Source organism: Chelonia mydas, chromosome 19, assembly GCF_015237465.2.
Source record: "Chelonia mydas isolate rCheMyd1 chromosome 19, rCheMyd1.pri.v2, whole genome shotgun sequence".
In the NCBI taxonomy this organism is placed as follows: Eukaryota; Metazoa; Chordata; order Testudines; family Cheloniidae; genus Chelonia; species Chelonia mydas.
Window position 1 is genome coordinate 2,567,863 of NC_051259.2, and position 21,841 is coordinate 2,589,703.

The 21,841-nt window shown below is 47.2% G+C and overlaps 2 protein-coding genes across 2 annotated transcripts; both read left to right on the forward strand.

Annotated features, from left to right (window-relative positions):
- The first annotated feature begins 327 nt into the window (after positions 1-327).
- Positions 328-12,750, forward strand: MRPS15 (mitochondrial ribosomal protein S15). Its single transcript, XM_037881914.2, has 8 exons — positions 328-513; positions 2,730-2,792; positions 3,310-3,385; positions 6,652-6,700; positions 8,225-8,309; positions 9,718-9,776; positions 11,490-11,681; positions 12,545-12,750. Exons 1-8 carry the CDS (start codon positions 390-392, stop codon positions 12,662-12,664), a joined length of 768 nt encoding a protein of 255 aa, XP_037737842.1. The 5' UTR covers positions 328-389; the 3' UTR covers positions 12,665-12,750.
- An 837-nt stretch (positions 12,751-13,587) lies between these two features.
- LOC102938693 (cornifelin homolog B) lies at positions 13,588-21,804 on the forward strand. Its single transcript, XM_037881909.2, has 5 exons — positions 13,588-13,731; positions 15,217-15,350; positions 15,685-15,821; positions 19,428-19,525; positions 21,736-21,804. The coding sequence occupies exons 2-4, from the start codon at positions 15,239-15,241 to the stop codon at positions 19,521-19,523; spliced, it is 345 nt and encodes a 114-aa protein (XP_037737837.1). The 5' UTR covers positions 13,588-13,731; positions 15,217-15,238; the 3' UTR covers positions 19,524-19,525; positions 21,736-21,804.
- Positions 21,805-21,841: the final 37 nt, after the last annotated feature.

Consider the following 21,841-nt stretch of genomic DNA (forward strand, 5'->3'; position numbering starts at 1 on the left):
GCCGCAGACAGACCCACCTCCGGTTTATATCCGCCCCGGAGAGGGGCAAACCACCCTAAAGCGGGACACCCGGCCTGCCTGCCCCAGGCAGGGTCCCACCCCGCGGGAAAGGGGCAGGGAGCCGGGCCCGTCCCTGCGGGGTGCACCCCAGAGGGGCTGGCGGGCCCTGCTCCCCCAGCACACCCCAGCAGCGCTGGGAGCCACGGGAGGAACTGGGCCAGACCCCCCCCTCCTCACCTGGGCAAAGGTACCCTCCCCCCCCCCGGCCGCCCAGGGCCCAGCCCCGCCCCGCCCCGCCCCGGCCTTCCATCGATTAGCTCGGCGATCGACGGGCCGGGTCTGTCCCAAGATGGCGGCGCCCATGCCAGGCGGCCGGTAGGGCAGGGGAGATGCTGCCGCTGGGGCTCCGCGCGGCGCTGGGCTGGGCCCGGAGCTGCCGCCTGCCGGGCCCCGGCTGGAGCAGGGCGGTGAGCGGGGCCCTCCGCCTGCAGGAGACGCGAGACCGGCGCTCGGGTGAGCCGGCCTGCGCGGTTCGGGAGGGGGGGGCCCGCATGTGGGCCGAGGGGCCGGGGAGCAGCGAGAGGAGGGGGCTGGAGCTGGGTGGGGAGGAGGAGGAGGAGTGGGGAGCTGAGGGGAGAGTTAAGGGAGAATGGGGAAGAGGGAGTAGCTGGGGGGAAGGAAGAGGGGGGTCATGGAAGGAGGGGCGGGGAGCTGCGGAAGGGGGGTGAGGGGTGGGGAGCTGGGGAAGGAGGGGGGAAGGAAGAAGGGGGGTGGGGAGCTGGGGGTTGGGGAGGAGGGGTGTGGAGGAAGAAGGGGGTGAGGGGAGGAGGGGCAGGGAGCTGGGGGGAAGGAGGGAAGAGTTAGGGGAGGAAGGGGGATAGGGGAAGAGGGAGTAGCTGGGGGGAAGGAGGAGGGGGGTCATGGGAGGAGGGGCGGGGAGCTGCGGAAGGGGGGTGAGGGGTGGGGAGTTGGGGAAGGAGAGGCGGGAAGGAAGAAGCGGGGTGGGGAGCTGGGGGACGGAAGAGGGGGGTTGGGGAGGAGGGGTGTGGAGGAAGAAGGGGGTGAGGGGAGGAGGGGCAGGGAGCTGGGGGGAAGGAGGGAAGAGTTAGGGGAGGAAGGGGGATAGGGGAAGAGGGAGTAGCTGGGGGGAAGGAGGAGGGGGGTCATGGGAGGAGGGGCGGGGAGCTGCGGAAGGGGGGTGAGGGGTGGGGAGTTGGGGAAGGAGAGGCGGGAAGGAAGAAGCGGGGTGGGGAGCTGGGGGACGCAAGAGGGGGGTTGGGGAGGAGGGGTGCGGAGGAAGAAGGGGGTGAGGGGAGGAGGGGCAGGGAGCTGAGGGGAAGGAGGGAAGAGTTAGGGGAGGAAGGGGGATAGGGGAAGAGGGAGTAGCTGGGGGGAAGGAAGAGGGGGGTCATGGGAGGAGGGGTGGGGAGCTGGGGAAGGAAGAAGGGGGGTGGGGAGCTGGGGGACGGAAGAGGGGGGTTGGGGAGGAGGGGTGTGGAGGAAGAAGGGGGTGAGGGGAGGAGGGGCAGGGAGCTGTGGGGAAGGAGGGAAGAGTTAGGGGAGGAAGGGGGATAGGGGAAGAGGGAGTAGCTGGGGGGAAGGAAGGGGGAGTCAGGGGAGGAGGGGCGGGGAGCTGCGGGAGTTAAGGGCCATGGGAGTAAGGGGAGGTTCGGCAGCAGTTGTCTGAGACTGCCCACGGGGGGGGGGGGGAGCAGGAGTTGCTGGTAGAGTTCTGAAATGTGAGGTGCTGCAGGGGCGGGGTGTGCTGCAGGGGCTCCCTGCGGCTTGCTGCCAGGACAAAGGTGATGGGGGAAGCACAGAGTCCTGCAACTGGGAGATTGGCCCCAAGGGTGGGTGCTGGTCCTCGGGGGAAGGGGGAGTCGGGTACTTGAGGCCCCAGGACAGGGTGAATGCCGGATCCCAAGGTGCAGAGTATACTAGAGTGTTAACACGTTGGGATAGGTGAGGACCTGTAAAGCCAGGAGCCTTCTGTGCAGGTGAAATGCTGGGTCAGTGGCTTCTTAGTTGGCTGCTGGGGATGCTTGATCCCCGGACACTGTGAAGGTGCATGCATCCAAACACGCGCACAAGAACCAGTATTGGTGCCACAGGCTTGGTTACCAGCTACTTTAGCCGATTCCTGCCTCAGCCTCTGAGAGAAGCTTCTGTGCCAATATGCCATTGCTGCCTGTCTCCTGTTCGCCTCCTCTCTGTCCCGCCATGGAGCTTGAGCTGCTCCAAACCTCCTGTTGTCATCAGACCGCATTTTACAGTGTGTTGGTGACACAAATGAACAGGAAATGACGGGCTGGTTAGTACAGACAGAGTGTTCCTGTGGTCATCTGGGACAATTGCTTTTACAGACTGGAGAGCTGCTGCATTAAGATGTAGCGAGTAGATGGTGAATTGCACGTCCTGTAATGCTCAGTAATGGGCAATGTCAGCAGGAGCCTGCTATTGAGAGTGCTCTCCTTCAGACTCCCTGCTTCTCTGGACATGCAGCTTCCTTGGATTCTGGTGCAATCGAACATCTGCTTGAAATATCTTCTCTAGTGCCTCTGACGCAGAACTAGATAGCTCACATAGAAGCCCAGGCAAAGGGTGCTCTAAAGACAATCTCCCAATACAAACTTATTTACGTTATATTGAGTATATGCTTACTAAATCTCAAAAGCATATAGATGAAAGATATTTATGTGTCTAATAAATCTTTGCTTTCTTCCATGAAGTTTACAGCCCGCTTGTTCAGACAGCCAGAGGTTATGCGAGGCCTGTTAAAAAGAGGAAGCAAGGTATGGTAGAGACTGGATTTTGAGCACATTTCACAATGTTTTATTCTTAATAACATTAAAATTATCACTAATTGGGGGTGGGTGGGAAGGATTGAACCCTTAAAGTATTATTAGACACTTGAATCATGCTGCAGAAATCCTAAAAACAATTTTCAGACAGTAAGCATGCTGGGTTGTTCAAAAACCTTAATTGGACTGTCATTTCTCGAATACACAGGGAATGCTCACTGAAGTCAATAGGAGCATTTGCATTGATCTCAATGGGTTTGGATCAGAACCTAAATCCAGAATACTGAAGCCAGGAAGTGGGATCATATCAACTCCCATCACCTGTCTTATCCACACTCAAGTTCAATTCAAAACTGCTTTCTTGGTTTGCCCTTCACAGTTGAAAGAGCGATCCCCTCTTTTCTCTTGAATTATCTCCCTCTGATTCATTTCCCCTCCAAATTCTCTAGGGTATGAGACAGCCCTGATTTGATGTGCTGTTCCCCATGTATTGATCTTTTCTTTGCAGCACTCCCCAGCCATCTGGATGACCTTCCTCCTACCATGCTGAAGAAAGATTATGCCAATGTCCCAATAATAGATAAGTATGTTGCAGAGCCAAAGGAAGGGTAAATGCTTAATCGCTTCAGAGATTTAATTATTAAAGACATCCAACCACAGAAAGTGGTAGCTGTAATACTGCTAGCACTTACGTAACACTGTACAGTCATTCATCTAGAGAGAACTACAGAAGTTTTGAAATAATGGGTCAAGAGTGTGAAATTTGCAGAAGTGGCCACTGATTTTAAGAACATAGGAACTTAAGAATAGCTATACTAGATCAGAGGAACTGTAGCCAGTCCAGAGGGAATGAACAGAACAGGGTGGTCCATCCCCTGTCGTCCAGTCCCAGCTTCTGGCAGTCAGATGTTTAGGGATACCCAGAGCATAGAGTTGTCCCCCTGACCATCTTGGCTAATAGCCATTGGTAGACCTTTCTCCATGAACTTATCTAGTTCTTTTTTTAACCCTGTTATACTTTTGGCCTTCACAACATCCCATGGCAACAAGTTACACAGGTTGACTGTGTGTAGTGCAAAGTACTCCCTTGTGTTTGTTTTAAACTTGCTGCCTATTAATTTCATTGGACGACCCCTAGTTCTTGTTTTATGGGAAGAGGTAACTAGCTCTTCCCTAGTCACTTTCTCCGCACCAGTCATGATTTTATAGATCTGTATCGTATCCCCCCTTAGTCGTCTCTTTTCTAAGCTAAACAGTCCCAGTCTTATTAATTGCTCCTCACATGGCAGCTGCTTCATCCCCCCCATGTTTTTTGTTGCCTCTCTTGGCACCTTTTCTAATTCTAATAGATCTTTTCTGAGATGGGGTGACCAGAACTGCACACAGTTTTCAAGGTGCGGGTGTACCATGGATTTATAGAGTGGCATTATTATATTTTCTGTCTTCTTATCTCTTTCCTAGTGGTTCCTAGCATTCTGTTCGCTTTTTTGACTGTAACTGCACATTGCATGGATGTTTTCAGAGAACTATCCAGGATGACTCCAAGATCTTTCTTGAGTGATAACAGCTAATTTAGACCCCATCATTTTGTATATATAGTTGGGATTGTTTTCCACTGTGCATTACTTTGCAGTTATCAACATTGAATTTCATCTGTCATTTTGTTGCCCAGTCACCAAGTTCTGAGAGATCCCTTCATAATTCTTAGCTGTCTACTTTGGACTTAACTTTCTTCAGTAATTTTGTATCGTCTGCAATTTTTGCCACCTCACTGTTTACCTCTTTTTCCAGATCATTTATGAATATGTTGACTAGGACTGGTCCCAGTACAGGCCCCTGGGGGACACCACTATTTACCTCTCTCCACTCTGAAAACTGACCATTTATTCCTACCCTTTGTTTCCTGTCTTTAACCAGTTACTGTTCCATGAGAGGATCTTCCCTCTTATCCCATGACTGGTTAGTTTGCTTAAGACTCTTTGGAGAGGGACCTCATCAGAGACTTTCTGCATGTCCAAGTACAATATATTCACTGTATCCTTCTTGTCCACATGTTTAATGACACCCTTAAAGAATTCTTATAGATTGGTGAGGCATTTTCCCTTTACAAAAGCTGTGTTTGACTCTTCCCCAACATACTGTGTTCATGTACATGTCTGATCTTTCAGTTCTTTACTCTAGTTTGAACCAGTTTGCCTGGTACTGAAGTTAGGCTTACTAGCATTACATTAGCTATCCTCCAGTCATCTGGTACAGAGGCTGATTTAAGTGATAGGTTACATACCACAGTTAGTAGTTCTGCAATTTCATATTTGAGAACATTTGGGTGAATATCATCTGGTCCTGATGACTTACTACTGTTTAATTTATCAATTTGTTCCAAAACCTCCTCTATTGACACTTCAGTCTTGGACAGTTCCTCAGATTTGTTGCCTAAAAAGCATGACTCAGGTATGGGAATCTCACTCACATCCTCTGCAGTGAAGAGCAATACAAAGAATTCATTTAGCTTCTCTGCAATGGCTTTGTCTGTCTTGAGTGCACCTCAAGGTCCAGTGGCCGGCTTCCTGCTTCTGGTGTACTTAAAAATGTTTTGCTATTTTTGTCTTTTGCTAGTTGCTCTTCAAGTTCTTTTTGGCCTGCCTAATTATACTTTTACGCTTGACTTGCCAGAGTTCATTCCTTTCTATTTTCCGCAGTAGGATTTGACTTCCAATTTTTAAAGGATGTCTTTTTGTCTCTAACTGCCTCATTTACTCTGTTTAACTATGGGGGCATTTTTTGGTCTTCTTACTGTTTGTTTTTTATCTGGGGTATACGTTTAGTTTGATCCTCTAGCATGGTGTTTTTAAATAGTTTCCATGGAGTTTGCACGCCTTTCACGCTTGTAGTCACAAGAAAAGTTCCTTTTAATTTCCACTTACCTAGCTTCTTCATTTTGTGTAGTTCTCGTTTTTGAAGTTAAATGCTACTGTGGTGGGTTTCTTTGGTATTTTCCCCCCTACGTGGATGTTAAATTCATTTACATTATGGTCACTGTTACTGATTGGTTCAGCTACATTCACCTCTTGGACCAGATCCTGTGCTCCACTTAGGTCTCAATCAAGAATTGCCTCTCTTCTTGTGGGTTCCAGGACTAGCTGCTCCAAGCAGTCATTAATGATATCTAGAAATTTTATCTCTGCATCCTGTCCTTATGGATACCTTACTTTCTGGGTGCCCAACTTGAGATGCCTTGGTGGTCTGATTTTTCAGAAATGCTGGGCACCCAGAGGAGGAATCTGTGGGTACTTGGATGGCCCCTTCTAGAAATCAGGCCTTGAGATGTCTCAAGTTGGGCACCCAAAATTAGTGGTCACTTCTGAAATTCGGGCCCAACTGCATCTGTGTGGCTGGACTCTCTTGCCCACGTGGAATCCCACTGACTTTGGGGGGATGCTGCACAGAGATAGTTTGAAGGATCATGGCCTTAATCGGAATCCTTTTGTCTTTGAATGTTCACGGAAAGCTAATCTTCAGCACCCGGATTGCACGTCACGTAGGTTTTGGAAGTATCAGCACTTCATAGTGAATTGAAACATTTCAGCCCTAGTATCCAATTAAAACAAAAAGCTACAAACTACCTCCACTCTTAGCAATGATTTCTTTCAATGAATGCAAGAAATGGTTTGATTTCCTTATTACTTTATATTGGTAGAAAGCCTAATCTACTCTATTTTAAAGCTCTTTGAAATACTTACAGAAATGCTAATCTGTTCTGAAAATCTAAATCAACCTTCTGAGCTAAAAACAAATAAATACATTGCATGTTCTGCTTTGTTTTGTAAATCAATCTCTGATCTCCCTGCAGGGTTGATGACGTAGTGAAAAGGCTGTTGTCTCTGGAAATGGCCAGCCAGGTTAGTGTCTTTCTGCTTGTGTAAACGCTGGGACTTTGGATGGCAGTGTCTCTGTAAGATCTATCTATATGCGCAAAAATATTTCGTAATTTACGTCTTCTGGTTTGTTAGTTTTGCCAAGTGACTTCAAACCTGGTGGTTAATAACTCACCCTGATCTGTTGGTAATTAGCTCAAAACACATCTGAAATTCACCAAAAAATTCTCATTTATACTAGTAAAATACATGTATGTGCTATTATTTTTTACATATATTAAAATAAGTGAGAAAATGCTAGAAGAATCACAGAAAGAACCATAGGGCTGTTGAGTGCCAGCAAATGATATCTGCTAATTCTAGAAGATGATACACGGTGAAAATTCATTTAAAAAGTGGTTTTATTACTATTTTTCAAGTGCCCCAAAAATGCAGGAACATCAAAGACAAGAGAAGGCCCTCATCCCATGGAGCGGCTTAGTATCTAAATTCAAAAATGTACAGCAAGAATAGGACATATGCAGATAACCTGGAGTTCTCCAACTGCACTGAGAGAGACCGGGCCCAGTTCCTGGTCCTTCATCATGCTGGCAGGAGCTGGGAGCACTTTGGTGTGATCATGGTCAATTCTACAAACTGTTAAATGTCTAAGTGCTGCTCAAATATTAATATCTGGGAAGCATTTAGTATTACTACCCTTGTGAGGTGCAGAATACATAACTTGTGGTTAGGCTTGGCAGAATTTAATTATTTTTATATAATTTTATGCATAATATCCATGTTTATTTTTAAGCATTTTTGTATTTTTTCATAGTTGCAGGAAATTACGGGGGGGTCAGACAATAATTATTTAACAACTAGACGATGAGATTCAAAAAGTTAAAGCTTTATAACCTTTAAAACACAAATTGTCAAAATATACAAAGTAAATATCCTTAAATCAAACTCTAAGTTCTCACGCAGCATTTTTCTTACCTTCCCTAGCTGTAAATTTTGACTGTTATTGGGGGAAGTGTTTTTTCATCGGTTTGTGTGTGCACATACAGTGATACCAACCTTTACCGACTTTTACCAATCAAAATCTAAACCTTTCAAGCTTAGGCTGGTGTTGCTTAATAGCAGATCTCTCTGGCTAGTTAAAGAGAGAAACTGCCAAGGTTCTGGAGGGGAGTCACGCATTCCGGCAGGGCTGGATGAATGAGCATGTCAGCTAAAGGGAACGAAGGGGGTTGCGTGTGAGCAGGCACCTTGCTTTCCATATCTCTGTGTGTGTCTTTCTAGTGCTTACAGCTGAGACCTGAGTTCTTCTCTGCTATACTCTGACACTGTCACCATCTCACACTCAGTGGCTGCCTTTCCCTCCGCTCTTTGCTGGCTGAAGAAGCTCCTGCATTGAGCAAAGCCATTCATAAAATAGTTGGCTTTTCCTCACACTTCCTCTGGGCATGCTGGGTTGGTGTCAGTGCTTTGAGGCAGTGGGGTATCTTGCATCCAAAATAATCCCAAATAGCAAAGCTGAGGGTCTTGGTTTCTGTCTGTTGCCCACAGAGAGAGAAGGTGAAGATAAAGACACAGCAGCTGATAGAGAAGGTTCGGAGGACTCCCTGTGACAACGGTTCCTTCGAGGTACAAAGTAAGTCCAAGAGCCAGAGGGAAATCCTCAATGGAGAGCATCTCTTTGCTTTAGTCCCGCTGTTTCCCCTATCATTTAACCAAGGTTCCTGTGGGAACTACAAGAGCCACCTTTGTGGGAACGCTGGGAAGGTGTCTCACCTGCAGTACGGCACTGGGGGACCCTCAGCATCTGGGAGTGCGACAGATGTAACATGCTTATCCACTGGCAAAGGGAGCAGTTTGAATTTTTCTAATGAGTGCCTCTGGCTGCTGCATAGAGAGACATTCTTGTAGCTCCCTGCTTCAGAGACCTGGGGCGGAGGATTCCTCTGCAACTGTTGATGTTGCTGCAATACTTTTCCAGTAATATGTTTCTTCTGGTTTTTCCTCCACTGTTTCTGCAACTGTGATGTCCCATGCCTATCAGAATGAAGAAATACTCTGGGGAGGGAGTGCATGACAGAAATTGTGGCTTTTGAAAGATCACTGTTGGGTTTGGAAATAAAACTCCTTTCTGTACACATACCAGTTGTTTAATGAAACCCCAAAGGATGGGTGCAGAGGTAGGGGTCAGGCTGCTGCATGACAATTCATTTGATAGGGTGTAATCTTGTCCAAAGTTTTGTATGGGGCAGGGAGAGGTGAATCCCTCCAAACATGTGACCCTGTGTTAAAGCTCCACACTGCATCTGGCACCCATTGCCACCCCTTTCCCCATCTGGAAAAAAGAGATTTGCCTCTTCAAGCTTAGTCAAAGTGCTCTAAGATGCTAGAAAGTTCACAGTACCATCATCCTTCCTTCCAATGCTTTCCATTACAAATGTCTGCTAGGAGCCTTTCCAGTTACAACGCGGAAGCGCCACACAACCCAAAGGCAAGGTGTGGGTTAACCAATTCCAAGCATCCACGTCGCACAAACCACGGCAGCGGGCAGTTTCAGCACAAAGGCTAAATTGGCCAAGGAAACGGAACTTCTCACCTCTAGAGGCAATCCCTACAGGTCAAGTCTGACGTATATTGGTAGGGGGCAGTGGGTACTGCCAGTACTGAAATTCACTACCAATTTAAATATAGCCATGTATTGTTAAACAGACTGGGCTTCTTCCTGTTCCTCTGAGATATCCACCAAGTGGAATAGAGTGAATATAAAGCTGTCAGCAGTTAAGCAGGGCATCAGGCATTTCAGCTGTAAAGGCAGGCTCTCAATTGTTGTTAAAATCATCTTAATACATACTACATAATTTCACAATTTTAAACTGATTTTTAGTTTTTTGGTGTTTAATTTTGAAGGTTTGTTTTTTGCATTTTTTTACAAATTCTGTACAAATGCCCAAAGTTCTCTGCAAATTTGATACCCAAAATGTATCCGCTGTAGCATCAAAGAATGCATTGCTGCTTTTATGCAACCTCTTGTTTATCTTTTATAGCTGCTATTTTGACTGCCAAGATTCAAACTCACCGGGAGCACCTGCAGATGCACCCCAAGGTAATTCTCATTAGATATGTAATCTACAAATTTGAGACCAGCCAGTGGGTCTTGTACTTTGGTTCAGAATTAGAGGATTTGAATTGTGTGGAAGATCCTAATTCAGTTTTTAAAATGTCTGTATCTCCTCCCTTCTAAAGCAGTGAGGTCACTGGTAGCGTTTGAAGCTGGAGGGTACTGTAGGCAATAGCTCATGTTTCAAGGATTGCTTTGAATTTTGCTGCACCAGATGGAAAATCTATGGATCACAGTTACATTTTCAAAGATTGAAATTTGTGCAGATATGTTCCTGGAGCAATGGAAGCCACTGACTAGATGCATTTGAATTAACAGCTAAACTAAATCATGCTGCTAGTGCAGACAGGCTTTTCATGTGTTTTGTTATTTAACATTGTATATTTATGTATTTCAGGTACAAACCCATTTCCTTCTGGCTATAAAACGTTTTTACCAGATGGGATTTATCTCAATGCCACAGTGGCTTAAAATCTAGTCTGTTGTTTCAAGACCTCCTAGGTTCGAAGTCCAAACTTGGATCATCAGTAAAAACAAGTTTGTGGACAAGACACCCTTAGGTTCTTGCTGCAGTTGTACCAGCTTGGAAATGTATTAACAAACATGCCCCCAAATGTGCTTCAGTTTCTCACATTAAAATTGTTCCCCGTTTATCTTTAAGTTTATGTAATTAAAGTCTTTAAGGTCTGGTCTGCACTCCAGAGTTAGGTCGATGCAAGGCAGCTTACTTCAACATACTTATGGAAGTGTCTACGCTTTCATTTTGCTCCCACCAAGGTAACTGCCCCACTACACTGACTTAATAACTTCATCTCCATGAGCGGTGTAGAGTCACGGTCGACGTTGTGGGGTCAGTGCAGTGTCCGTGTAGACTCTGCATTGCTTATGTCAACCGTTGCAGGTTTTCAGGAGCCACCCCAGACTGACAGTACAATCAATACAAGCATTCCTGACACGAGGAGCAAAGTGTAGAGACACACAAGCGATGTAACTACTGCAGTGGCTGTGTGCCAGCATAAGTTTGATCGACTTAATTTTGTAGCGTAGACATGGCCTGAGAAGGTAAGGGTTGTTATCCTGGAGTGGGATCCAGCAGCAGTTGTACCTTATGTTTCAGTAGAAAACAGAAACTCTTGCACACTGTCAGCCAAGTACATTTCAAGTGTTGTGTGTATAATGTCGGGAGGGGATTGCTTCTGACCCCTGCAGGAAGTTCTTCTGCCCAGAAGCTGGAGATTCCCTCTAATAGCATGGTTGAATTATCCAAACTCCTTTGCAAAGGATGAACCAATGGACCCTGCCAGGTCAAACTGGTCCCAAATGCTTCTGTAGGATTTTTGGAACAATAAATGTAAATGGAAGCAGAGGTTTTAGCCAGTAAGACTTCCCCTGCAGTCTTTGGCACCTGGCCATTGCAGCTTATGCTAGTGCAGAGGAATGTGAAATTGAGCAGTAAAAGGGAATACACAAATTGAAACTAACCTAGCAGAAAAATTGTAAATCAAATGCAAAATGCAGTTTGACTTTTCAAATTTTCTTATAGAAATCTGAGGTGCCGGTTATATCATTTAAAGAAAACGGTTCTTAAAATATTATTCTTAACCTGAGTCCCCGTCCGCAGTAACCCGGGCTGTTGTGAACTGCTTATTGGGATGGAATTAGTCTGACTGCAACTAACGAATATTAAATCCTCTGCAGGACAAAAGTAACCGGCGTCGCATGCTGATGGCCATAGATCGCCGGAAGAAACTGCTCAAGTATCTGCGTCGCACCCGCTATGAGACTTTTGAGCGCACGTGCAAGCAGCTGGGCATCCAGTACACGTTACCGCCACTCTATTGCAGGAGAATGACCCGGCGATGGGCCGCTAAGAAGGCTTTCTGCCTCAAGGTACGAAGTGGAACTAGCAAGCACAGCTCAGCATAGTTTCAAGGGGAGCAGGCTGGGGATTTGTTTGCACATCTAGAGCAGATTTTCCTGCTACGGGGCACAGTGGTTTGGATCACTGTGCTGAGGTGTGGGAGGAGGGGAGGTTGTGACTATCCTCGGTTTAGTGTTGCAAGTTTGATGATCACTCTGGGATATGATGGGAGTTTGAAAAATTAATGAAAATTAGAGGAAGGTATGAGCTCTTCCAACAGCTCCATAGAAGGTGAGTTAGGAGCTGGATGTGCTGGAGTCACTGAGTGAGCTACAAGTGCAGCATGCTTTTTAGCTATCTGGAAGCTTCAGGTTTTGTTGCTGAATTGCTATGAATGGGAGATTCTGCTTTCCATTGCAAACGTGGGACAAATCCACTTCTTCAGAGTTCCACTAGGAGAACGAATATGTAGAAGTGAAAGTGTGCAAGCTTCTGTTGTTTCCTGGGAAGGGATGTGGGCCTCAGCTGTGGGTCAGAGTCCAACTTGTCATCTGCACTCATGTGACTGAGAGCAGAAGCAAAAAACTGTATTTAAAAAAAAAAACAAAAAAAAAAAAACCTGAAAACAAATACAGTACTTTGGCCCAGCAAAAGAACAGCTGTGTGGAAATGAATATATCAACTGGAATTCTTGTATTTGGAGTCCCAGAAGGTGAGAGCATGTCAGGTGCAGTTGCTTTTATTGAGACATGTAGTGTTCCTTCTAAACCTTGATCTAGGATTGAATGGATCTTCCCTAAGTTCTTGCATGACCCTGACCTGATGATAGAACTGTTTTCAGCAGGGGTACACAATCTTCTTTCTTCCCTTCCCCCCTACCGCTCTCCTGCAGGTTTTCAATGAGGTACAGAAACTGAAAGCACCCGAGAGGCTAAAGCAGAGACGAGAATGGCAAGCAAAAGCAAGGGCCAGAAAGGAGCAGACGCTGCAAAGTGAAGGGACCCCAGTATAGCAGCACCCTGAGCAGATCTTGCATTCTGTGCCTGCATGTGAAAAGTAATTTGTCCCTCCAAAACGCAATAAATGATTTTAAAGCTACCATTTCCAATGTCTTCATGTGGGAGGAGGGTGTGTGTAGTGTGTCCTCTGTATCGGGTGTAACCTGACTGTGCAACAGAAATATCCAGTGGGTGTAATGAGTAGTTTGAGGCACTACAGTCAAGTGCGCTTTCTTAAGCCTTGTCCTCACTGATTGTGCTAGGCTGGCGAGTGATTGTGTCTTCAGCATGAAGCTCCCTCCCTTTAGATGGGCGTCTAGCTCAGGGGAGGGCAAACTACAGCCCATAGGCCGGATCTAGCCCATCAGGGCTTTCAATGCGGCCCATGGGATTGCCAGCCCCATGGCGCAGCGGGGCTAAGGCAGGATCCCTGCCCGCACTGCTCCCAGAAGCAGCCAGCACCATGTTCCTGCAGCCCCTAAGGGTGGGAGGGAGGCAGAAGGCTCTGTGCGCTGCCCTGGCCAGCAGGCACTGCCATCCGCAGCTCCGATTGGCCGGGAACGGGGAACTGGGGCCAATGGGAGCTTTGGCGGTGGTACCCACAGGCGAGGGCAGCGCACGGCAGAGCCGCCTGCCCCACCCCCAGGAGCCACTGCCGGACACGTTGGCTACTTTCGGGAGCGACATGGGGCCAGGGCAGGCAGGGAGCCTGCCTTAGCCCCACTGCATGCCACTGCCACCCCAGAGCCACTCAAGGTAAGTGGCACCAGACTGGAGCCCGGACCCCAATCCCCTCCTGCACCCCGTACCTAGCCCCCTCCCTTGCGCCCCCTGCCACACCCCTCCTGCACCCCAACCCCGTGCCCTGAGCCCTTTCCTGCACCCCCTCCCGCACCCCAACCCTCTCCCCCAGCCCTACATTCATGGCCCTGCATACAATCCATAGAAATGCCAGATAAAGGAAACGAGGGGCAGTTTCAGGAAGTTAGCTAACTTGTGATTTAAGACAAAGCCCCTGTACTGTACACTTTGAATACATTTGCCCTTTCGGTTCTCTAGCAAGTGAGAAGACAGCTTTGAGGTAAGTAGATTTTTTTTCATTTCAAAATGTACATAAATTGCATGTTAAATTACTCTTAGTTATTAATCGGGGGGTAGCCGTGTTAGTCTGTATCCACAAAAACAACAAGGAGTCTGGTGGAACCTTAAAAACTAAGACTTAAAAAGTCTTTAAGGTGCCACCAAACTCCTTGTTGTTTCTTAGTTATTAAACCATTTCTAGTGCATATTAGCCAAGTACAATGTGTGCACGCTAATTTGTCATGCATCCAGAACTTTTAAAGCTGCTCTTTGAGAAGCATTCTAGACCTTCAGAATGCTATGTTTACTTAGGGAAAATAGATATATTCACAATATCAGCAGTCTGATTGAAAAGTGTTCTGATTGATATGCCAGAGAGCTAGCTGAAAATTTTTCATTTCTATATCAGTGGTTCTCAAACTTTTGCACTGGTGACCCCTTTCACATAGCAAGCCTCTGAGTGCGACCTCCCCCCCTTATAAATTAAAAACACTTTTTAATATATTTAACACCATTATAAATACTGGAGGCAAAGTGGGGCTTGGGGTAGAGGCTGACAGTTTGCAGCCTCCCTCAGCCCCGTAATAACCTCGTGACCCCCTGAGGGGTTCCAACCCCCTGTTTGAGAACCCCTGTTCTATATTTTAATATAGAGGGATTTTAAAAAAAAATATCCCAGTTTAGTAATTGGGAAACAGTCTCTCTCTCTTTATATATATTTTTAGAGAGAGACTTTTGGACTTTTTTTGTATTTTCAAATATTGAATTGCATTTCTAACAAACAATTCTGTTTAGTAACTGATGTGTGGTAAATGAACACCTGTAGATAACTGACTGCAACTGTAAACTCATGATTAAGGATAAGATTATGTCACAGAAGTCATGGATTCCATGACTTTCTGAGACTTCCATGACATTGTCCACTTCAGCCCTGAGGCGTTAGGGCTGCAGCTGGCGGCGGCGGTCCACAGCTCCCAGACACCAGCCCCAGAGCCCTGAGCCACCGTGGGGGGGCCTCGGCGCACTCAACCACTGCAGCAGCAGTGGGTCCTGGACTCCCCCCACCCCACAGCAGGACTTGTGCTCTCATTCCTGCTCCTGCCCCTGGGGCTTCAGTCATCTTCCCCTCACCCCCACCCTGGTCAAACCCCCTCCATTATTTTTAGTAAAAGTCATGGACAGGTTACGGGCTTCTGTGAACTTTTGTTTAGTGCCTGCAACCTGTCTGTGACTTTTACTAAAAATAATCATGACGATATCTTAACCCTACTTGTGATTAATCTTGTGTGCTAACTTCAGACAACACAGATTGGATAAGGTCACGCACCCTTTGTCTCCATTTCCCCATATGTCAAATGGAGATTACACTGACTTACTTCACATGAGAAGCGGAGGGCTAATATTGCTCTTTTTATAAGTGCTTAGGCTTACTGGTTCTTTAAGGGGCAAATATGATCTCTAGCTGCACCTTGGGCTTTGTTTGCAGAGGCTGCATTGAGCACTAGACAATGTCCCAGACCGTGATCATCCAGCAACCTGGCTCCGTGGGATCTGCTGTCATGTCCCCAACGGGTGACTGGAGCACCGGGAGGTACGAATGTTGTGCAGACTGTGCAACATGTAAGTACAGGACTTGCTGCAGTTGAGATGCATTTTTGAGGCAAGCCAGATGATCTCTGAGTCAGGTAACAGGTCTGCCGACTACTGAGGCTCTTTTTGAAGTGCATCAAGCACTGGGTGAGCATTTCTGTGAAGATATTAAACATAGGAAAATGGAGAGGGCTGAGACCTGACTACATGTTAAGGAAGTTGAACAAAAGGGGAAGGGGTAGGTGTGCAGGGAGGGAGGAGGAATATAGTTCCTTTCCTAATGGTTCACTACCCCACGTTGGCAAAACTGACTGATGAATGACTGATGTCCTGTACGCTGTTTGTGTATACTCTTGTTTTGAAGGCTGTTTAGGTACGTTTTGCCCAGCACTTCTGGCATGTTTTGTGGCAAACAAGTATGGAGAGAACTGCTGCCTTGGCATCACTTTTGGAGGCATGACGGCGCTGCGAACTCACATGCGTCTCTCTTACGGCATCCAGGTAGCCTTGCTTTTGGGAAAATTCCCCTTCTTGTTTCTGTCTTTTGAGCAATGTTTAAATTAGGTCAGGCTATCCGAGCAGCAGGATTCTATTTAGATTGTGAAATGGACGTAAATGGATCAAGAAAGCACCAGCAGCACTGAATGGGAATGGATGGAGGGTAATCTTTGCTGTGGAGATGTCTAACATTGTCTGAAAATAAGAACATATCTGCTGTATTGGGTGAAAGTTAAAGTTCTGCACCCTAGTCTGCTGGCGGGCAATGCCTGATGTTTCAGAGGAGGCCAACACCGCTAACCCCACCCCATTACACAATTCAACAATTGTACAGTGTGGTACATGGGAAGGAGAGATTCCCTCCTGATCGCTGTGATGATTACCTTGCACCCTGACTTTTGAGATTTTTATTACCCTTTTTTCACCATGGATAACTTCAAACGTTATTGCTTGCAACACAATCCAGCTACGGTATTTGACTCTGCCTTCCTGTGGGCAGTGATTTCCATGGCCCACCACATACTTTGTGATATATAATTCCTTTCATTTGTTCTAAAATTATCCACCCCTTGATTAACTGACTCCCCACCCCTTAGCTTGTTTTCCAAGATAAACAGCCAAATTCTCAATCCATAGCACGGAAATGCTTCCTATGTTAAGGACCTATCTGATCACACTGGCTGACTCAACCCTCACCGGAAACTCCTTTGTGTCTAATGGTTCGACCAGATGAGAGAGTCAGAAGTGTTAGACATGGATAAATCCTGTTAGTCCATCTGCCTGGTGGAGATTAAGGTTTCAGTTTGTAGAACAGAATTGATTATGAAACAACACACTTCATCTAGCTTTGGACCAGCGGCTTAATCATTTTAACTCCTTTGCTAGGACCTTTTGATAGAGAGTGATGTTAAAATCCCTGACTTTTGAACAGAGCTTAAGATCTTCTGTTAATTCCTTACCTACCACACTTGCAAAACCTGCACAAATGAGTTTGTTCTGTTCTGCAACAGCACAAATAACTGATCCCCTGTGGAGAGGGATATGCAGGTCTCTTTTTTTCAATGCTACAGTTTCTCTTTTTGTCCAGCAAATCGTTACATTACAAAACACTTGATTACTTTGCTGAGGAAGTGGGAAGATGTGCTGTGGCTGCAAACAGCCTCTCCCTGAATAGGAGGCTGCAGTTAGAACTATTGGGCCTCAGCTCTGGTATTCAGCCCACGCATACTGCTTCCCCTTTGCTTTGTATCAGACAACAAATACCAGGGCTGTCAAGCGATTAAAAAAATGGATCGCAATTAATCATGCTGTTAAACAACAATAGAATACCACTTATTTCAATATTTTTGGACATTTTCTACATTTTCAAATATATTGATTTCAATTACAACACAGAATACAAAGTGTACAGGGCTCACTTTATTTTTGAGTACAAGTCTTTGCACTGTAAAAAACAAAAGAAATAGTATTTTTCAGTTCTCCCAGTATAAGTACTGTAGTGCAATCTCTTTATCATGAAAGTTTGAACTTACAAATATAGAATTATATACAAAAACCCCTGCATTCAAAAGTAAAACAATGTAAAACTTTAGAGCCGAAAAGTCCACGCAGTCCTACTTCTTGTTCAGCCAATCGCTCAGACAAATAAGTTTGTTTACATTTGCAGCAGATAATGCTGCCCGCTTCTTGTTTACAATGTCACCTGAAAGTGAGAACAGACATTTGCATGGCACTGTTGTAGCTAGTGTTGCAAGATATTTATGTGCCAGATGCACTAAAGATTCACATGTCCCTTCATGCTTCAGCCACCATTCCAGGGGACATGCGTCCATGCTGATGATGGGTTCTGCTTGATAACCATCCAAAGCAGTGTAGACCGACACATGTTCATTTTCATCATCGTGAGTCAGATGCCACCAGCGCAAGGTTGATTTTCTTTTTTGGTGGTTTGGGTTCTGTAGTTTCCGCATCAGAGTGTCACTCTTTTAAGACTTCTGAAAGCATGCTCCACACCTCGTCCCTCTCAGATTTTGGAAAGCACTTCTGATTCTTAAATCTTGGATTGAGTGCTGTAGCTATCTTTAGAAATTTCACATTGGTATCTTCTTTGCATTTGTCAAATTTGTAGTGAAAGTTTTCTTAAAACGAACAACATGTGCTGGGTCATCATCCGAGACTGCTGTAACATGAAATATATGGCAGAACGTGGGTAAAACAGAGCAGGAGACATACAATTCTCCCCCAAGGAGTTCAGTCACAAATTTAATTAACACATTATTTTTTTAACACGTGTCATCAGCATGGAAGCATGTCCTCTGGAATGGTGGTTGAAGCATGAAGGGACATATGAATTTTAGCGCATCTGGCACATAAATATCTTGTGATACCTGCTACAACAGTGCCATGTGAATGCCTGTTCTCACTTTCAAGAGACATTGTAATTAAGAAGTGGGCAGCATTATCTCCTGTAAATGTAAACAAACTTATTTCTCCTAGCGATTGGCTGAACAAGAAGTAGGACTGAGTGGACTTGTAGGCTCTAAAGTTTTACATTGTTTTTGTTTCTGAGTGCAGTTATGTAACAAAAACCCCTACATTTGTAAATTGCACTTTCATGATAAAAAGATTGCACTACAGTACTTGTATGAGGTGAACTGAAAAATACTATTTCTTTTGTTTATCACTTTTACAGTGCAAATATTTGTAATCATAATATAAACTGAGCACTGTACAATTTGTATTCTGTGTTGTAACTGAAATAGATATGTTTGAAAATGCAGAAAAACATCCAAAATATTTAATAAATTTCAGTTGGTATTCTATTGTTTAACAGTGTGATTAATCAAGATTTAATTTTTTTGAGTTAATTGCGTTAGTTAACTGCGATTAATCAACAGCTCTAACAAATACACATGGGGCACCTCAGAAAATAATACACTACCATCCATGCCCTTAAAATAACAGTACCTAGAATCCATCTCTGTAGCAAAATATACAGTAGTGAGGACTGCCCCTGTTCTTTCATCAGTTGTGGCCTCACTGAGGAAGCCACTGATAGGGAGTGATGGTTAGTGGTATCTTTAATTAAACAAATTTAAATAAGTCTGTTAAGGAACTGGGTGAGAACAGGCCTTTGGAGCCTCTCACCTCTAAATCACTGAATGAAAATTGTCAAGGTGGGTAATGATCAAAAGTCAATAATGTCTGACAGCGCTTTGCCCTAGATATGAAGTGAGTTTTAGTGGTCTCAATCCAGTTCCTATTGGCCATCAGCCTCCTGACAAACTGCTCAAGTGGAGAAAAGCGTGTCCAGTCCAGTTGGGGCAAGTCTATACCTGGTACAATAATTAGGTTATGTTGGTAGGTATTTTTAAACAAAATCCGAAGCAAACCTAGTATGTTCAGGAATGGAGATGTACTGTTCAGACAAGGCATTGCCAAGAGGAAATAGCTGCTTATATTAAAACAAAATTCCTACCTACAGCACACAACAGGTGTCCCCAAGCCATATAAAAGCACAAATCTGTGACCATTTCAAATAAACAGCACAGAATATTGGATTTAGGATATGGTTGATAATAGCCCTCCCATTTTATCTGGTGTACGCAGGGAACCATCTGCAGGGACGTACTGGCGATGTGCTTTTGTGGCCCTTGTGAGGTATGCAGAATGGCTCGTGAAATGAACATCCGCTCTCCACACTAAAGGTAAAGAGCACTGCGAAGTGGGCACTCGGTGGATGAAATCCCAGACACGCCATTGTCCTTCTTCACGAGGGAAAAGGCATCAACATTTGCATGACTGCCCAAAAGATCTCACTCTGTGGGCTAAGGCCCAGACCCCTCCATGCAGTTCCGGTGGTTGGGATGCAGTATTTCCGTTAGAGGATGTGGCTGCAGGGTGAGAGGATAAAACTAGCATGTGTGTGTTGCTGGCTGATAAACATTGTTGAGTGGCTGACTGGGGCTGTAATGTTCGGGGGAGGGGGGGGCTCTGTGGGAGGATCTGCAGTAGCTGAGATGGATTGGGGGGGGGTTAGGAGGGGCGGAGGAGTGGGCAGTATTTGAGGGGACGAGGGAAGGGGAGGGTATATGGGTGGGGGGATTGGGGTGCATGGGGCAGAAGGGTGTGTGATGGGGGTTCGAGGGGGGAGGGTAACTGGGAGAGGGGTTACAGTGTGGGGAAGGGGCAGAGGTGTGGGGAGGGGGCACAGGGGTATGTGAGGGATCTTGGTGTCATTGGGGATAGTTCTCTGAAAACGATCTGCAGCGGCAGTCAAAAAAGCAAACAGACTGTTGGGAATCATTAAGAAAGGTATAGATAATAAGAGAAAATATCATATTGCCTCTATATAAATCCATGGTATGGCCACATCTTGAATACTGTGTGCAGATATAGTTGCCCCATCTCAAAAAAAATCTATTGGAACTGGAAAAGATTCAGAAAAGGGCAACAAAAATTATTAGGGGTATGGAACGGCTTCCATAGGAGGAGAGATTAATAAGACTGGGACTTTTCCGCTTGGAAAAGAGATGACTAAGGGGAGATATAATCGAGGTCTATAAAATCATGACTGGTGTGGAAAAAGTAAATAAGGAAGTGTTATTTACTCCTTTTCATAACACAAGAACTAGGGGTCACCGAATGAAATGAATAGGCAGCAGGTTTAAAACAAACAAAAGGAAGTATTTTTTCACCCAACGCACAGTCAATCTGGGGAACTCCTTGCCAGAGGATGTTGTGAAGGCCAAGACTATAACAGGGTTCCAAAAAGAACTAGATAAATTCATGGAGGATAGGCCCATCAATGGCTGTTCGCCAGGATGGGCAGGGATGGTGTCCCAAGCCTCTCTTTGCCAGAAGCTGGGAATGGGCGATAGGGGATGGATCACTTATGAGGGGGAAGGGAAAGGGATGGGGTAGTGAAGGGTAAGTGGGAGGGGGGCAGAGGGGTATGGGAGGGGGAAGTGGGATGGGGTTTGGGGAGGGGGGCAGAGGGGTATGGGAGGTAGGGGGAGGGGTGGGGTGGCAGAGGGGCGGGGCATGGGAAGGGGCAGAGGGGTAGGTGAGGTAGGGGGAGGGGCGGGATTTGGGGAGGGGGCAGAGCGTATGGGAGGTAGGGGGAGGGGGCGGGGTGTGGGGAGGGGGGCAGAGGGGGATGGGAGGTAGGGGGAGAGGGCGGGGTGTGGGGAGGGGGGCAGAGGGGCATGGTAGGGGGAGGGGCAGAGGGGTATGGGAGGTAGGGGGAGGGGGCGGGCTGTGGGATGGGGTTTGGGGAGGGGGCAGAGGGGCGGGGTGTGGGGAGGGGGCAGAGGGTATGGAAGGTAGGGGGAGGGGGCGGGGTGTGGAGAGGGGGGCAGAGGGGGATGGGAGGTAGGGGGAGAAGGGCATGGTAGGGGGAGGGGCAGAGGGGTATGGGAGGTAGGGGGAGGGGGCGGGGTGTGGAGAGGGGGGGCAGAGGGGTATGGGAGGTAGGGGGAGGGGGCGGGGTGTGGGGCAGAGGGGGACGGGGCTGTGGGATGGGGTTTGGAGAGGGGGCAGAGGGGTAGGGGGAGGGGCAGAGGGGCGGGGTGTGGGGAGGGGGCAGAGGGTATGGGAGGGAGGGGGAGGGGGCGGGGTGTGGAGAGGGGGGCAGAGGGGGATGGGAGGTAGGGGGAGAAGGGCATGGTAGGGGGAGGGGCAGAGGGGTATGGGAGGGAGGGGGAGGGGGCGGGGTGTGGAGAGGGGGGGCAGAGGGGGATGGGAGGTAGGGGGAGGGGCAGAGGGGAGGGGTGTGGGGAGGGGGCAGAGGGTATGGGAGGTAGGGGGAGGGGGCGGGGTGTGGAGAGGGGGGGCAGAGGGGGATGGGACGGGGCTGTGGGATGGGGCTTGGGGAGGGGGCCAGAGGCGCTAACTCGGGCCTTTGTTTTTGTTGCAGGCCCGGCCCGAGCGGCGGACCCGGCGGGGGCGGGGCGGGGCGGGGGGGCCAATAAAGCTGTTACCGACCGAGCCGTCTGCCTGCGCCGCGTGTCGGGGGGAGCCCC

Coding starts and splice junctions, on each gene's coding strand:
- LOC102938693 (XM_037881909.2), top strand. CDS start 15,239: ATGTCCCAGACCGTGATCATCCAGCAACCTGGCTCCGTGGGATCTGCT. Junction 15,351..15,684: donor TTGTGCAGACTGTGCAACAT/GTAAGTACAGGA, acceptor CTTGTTTTGAAG/GCTGTTTAGGTACGTTTTGC. Junction 15,822..19,427: donor GTCTCTCTTACGGCATCCAG/GTAGCCTTGCTT, acceptor TGGTGTACGCAG/GGAACCATCTGCAGGGACGT.
- MRPS15 (XM_037881914.2), top strand. CDS start 390: ATGCTGCCGCTGGGGCTCCGCGCGGCGCTGGGCTGGGCCCGGAGCTGC. Junction 9,777..11,489: donor ACCTGCAGATGCACCCCAAG/GTAATTCTCATT, acceptor AATCCTCTGCAG/GACAAAAGTAACCGGCGTCG. Junction 11,682..12,544: donor AGAAGGCTTTCTGCCTCAAG/GTACGAAGTGGA, acceptor GCTCTCCTGCAG/GTTTTCAATGAGGTACAGAA.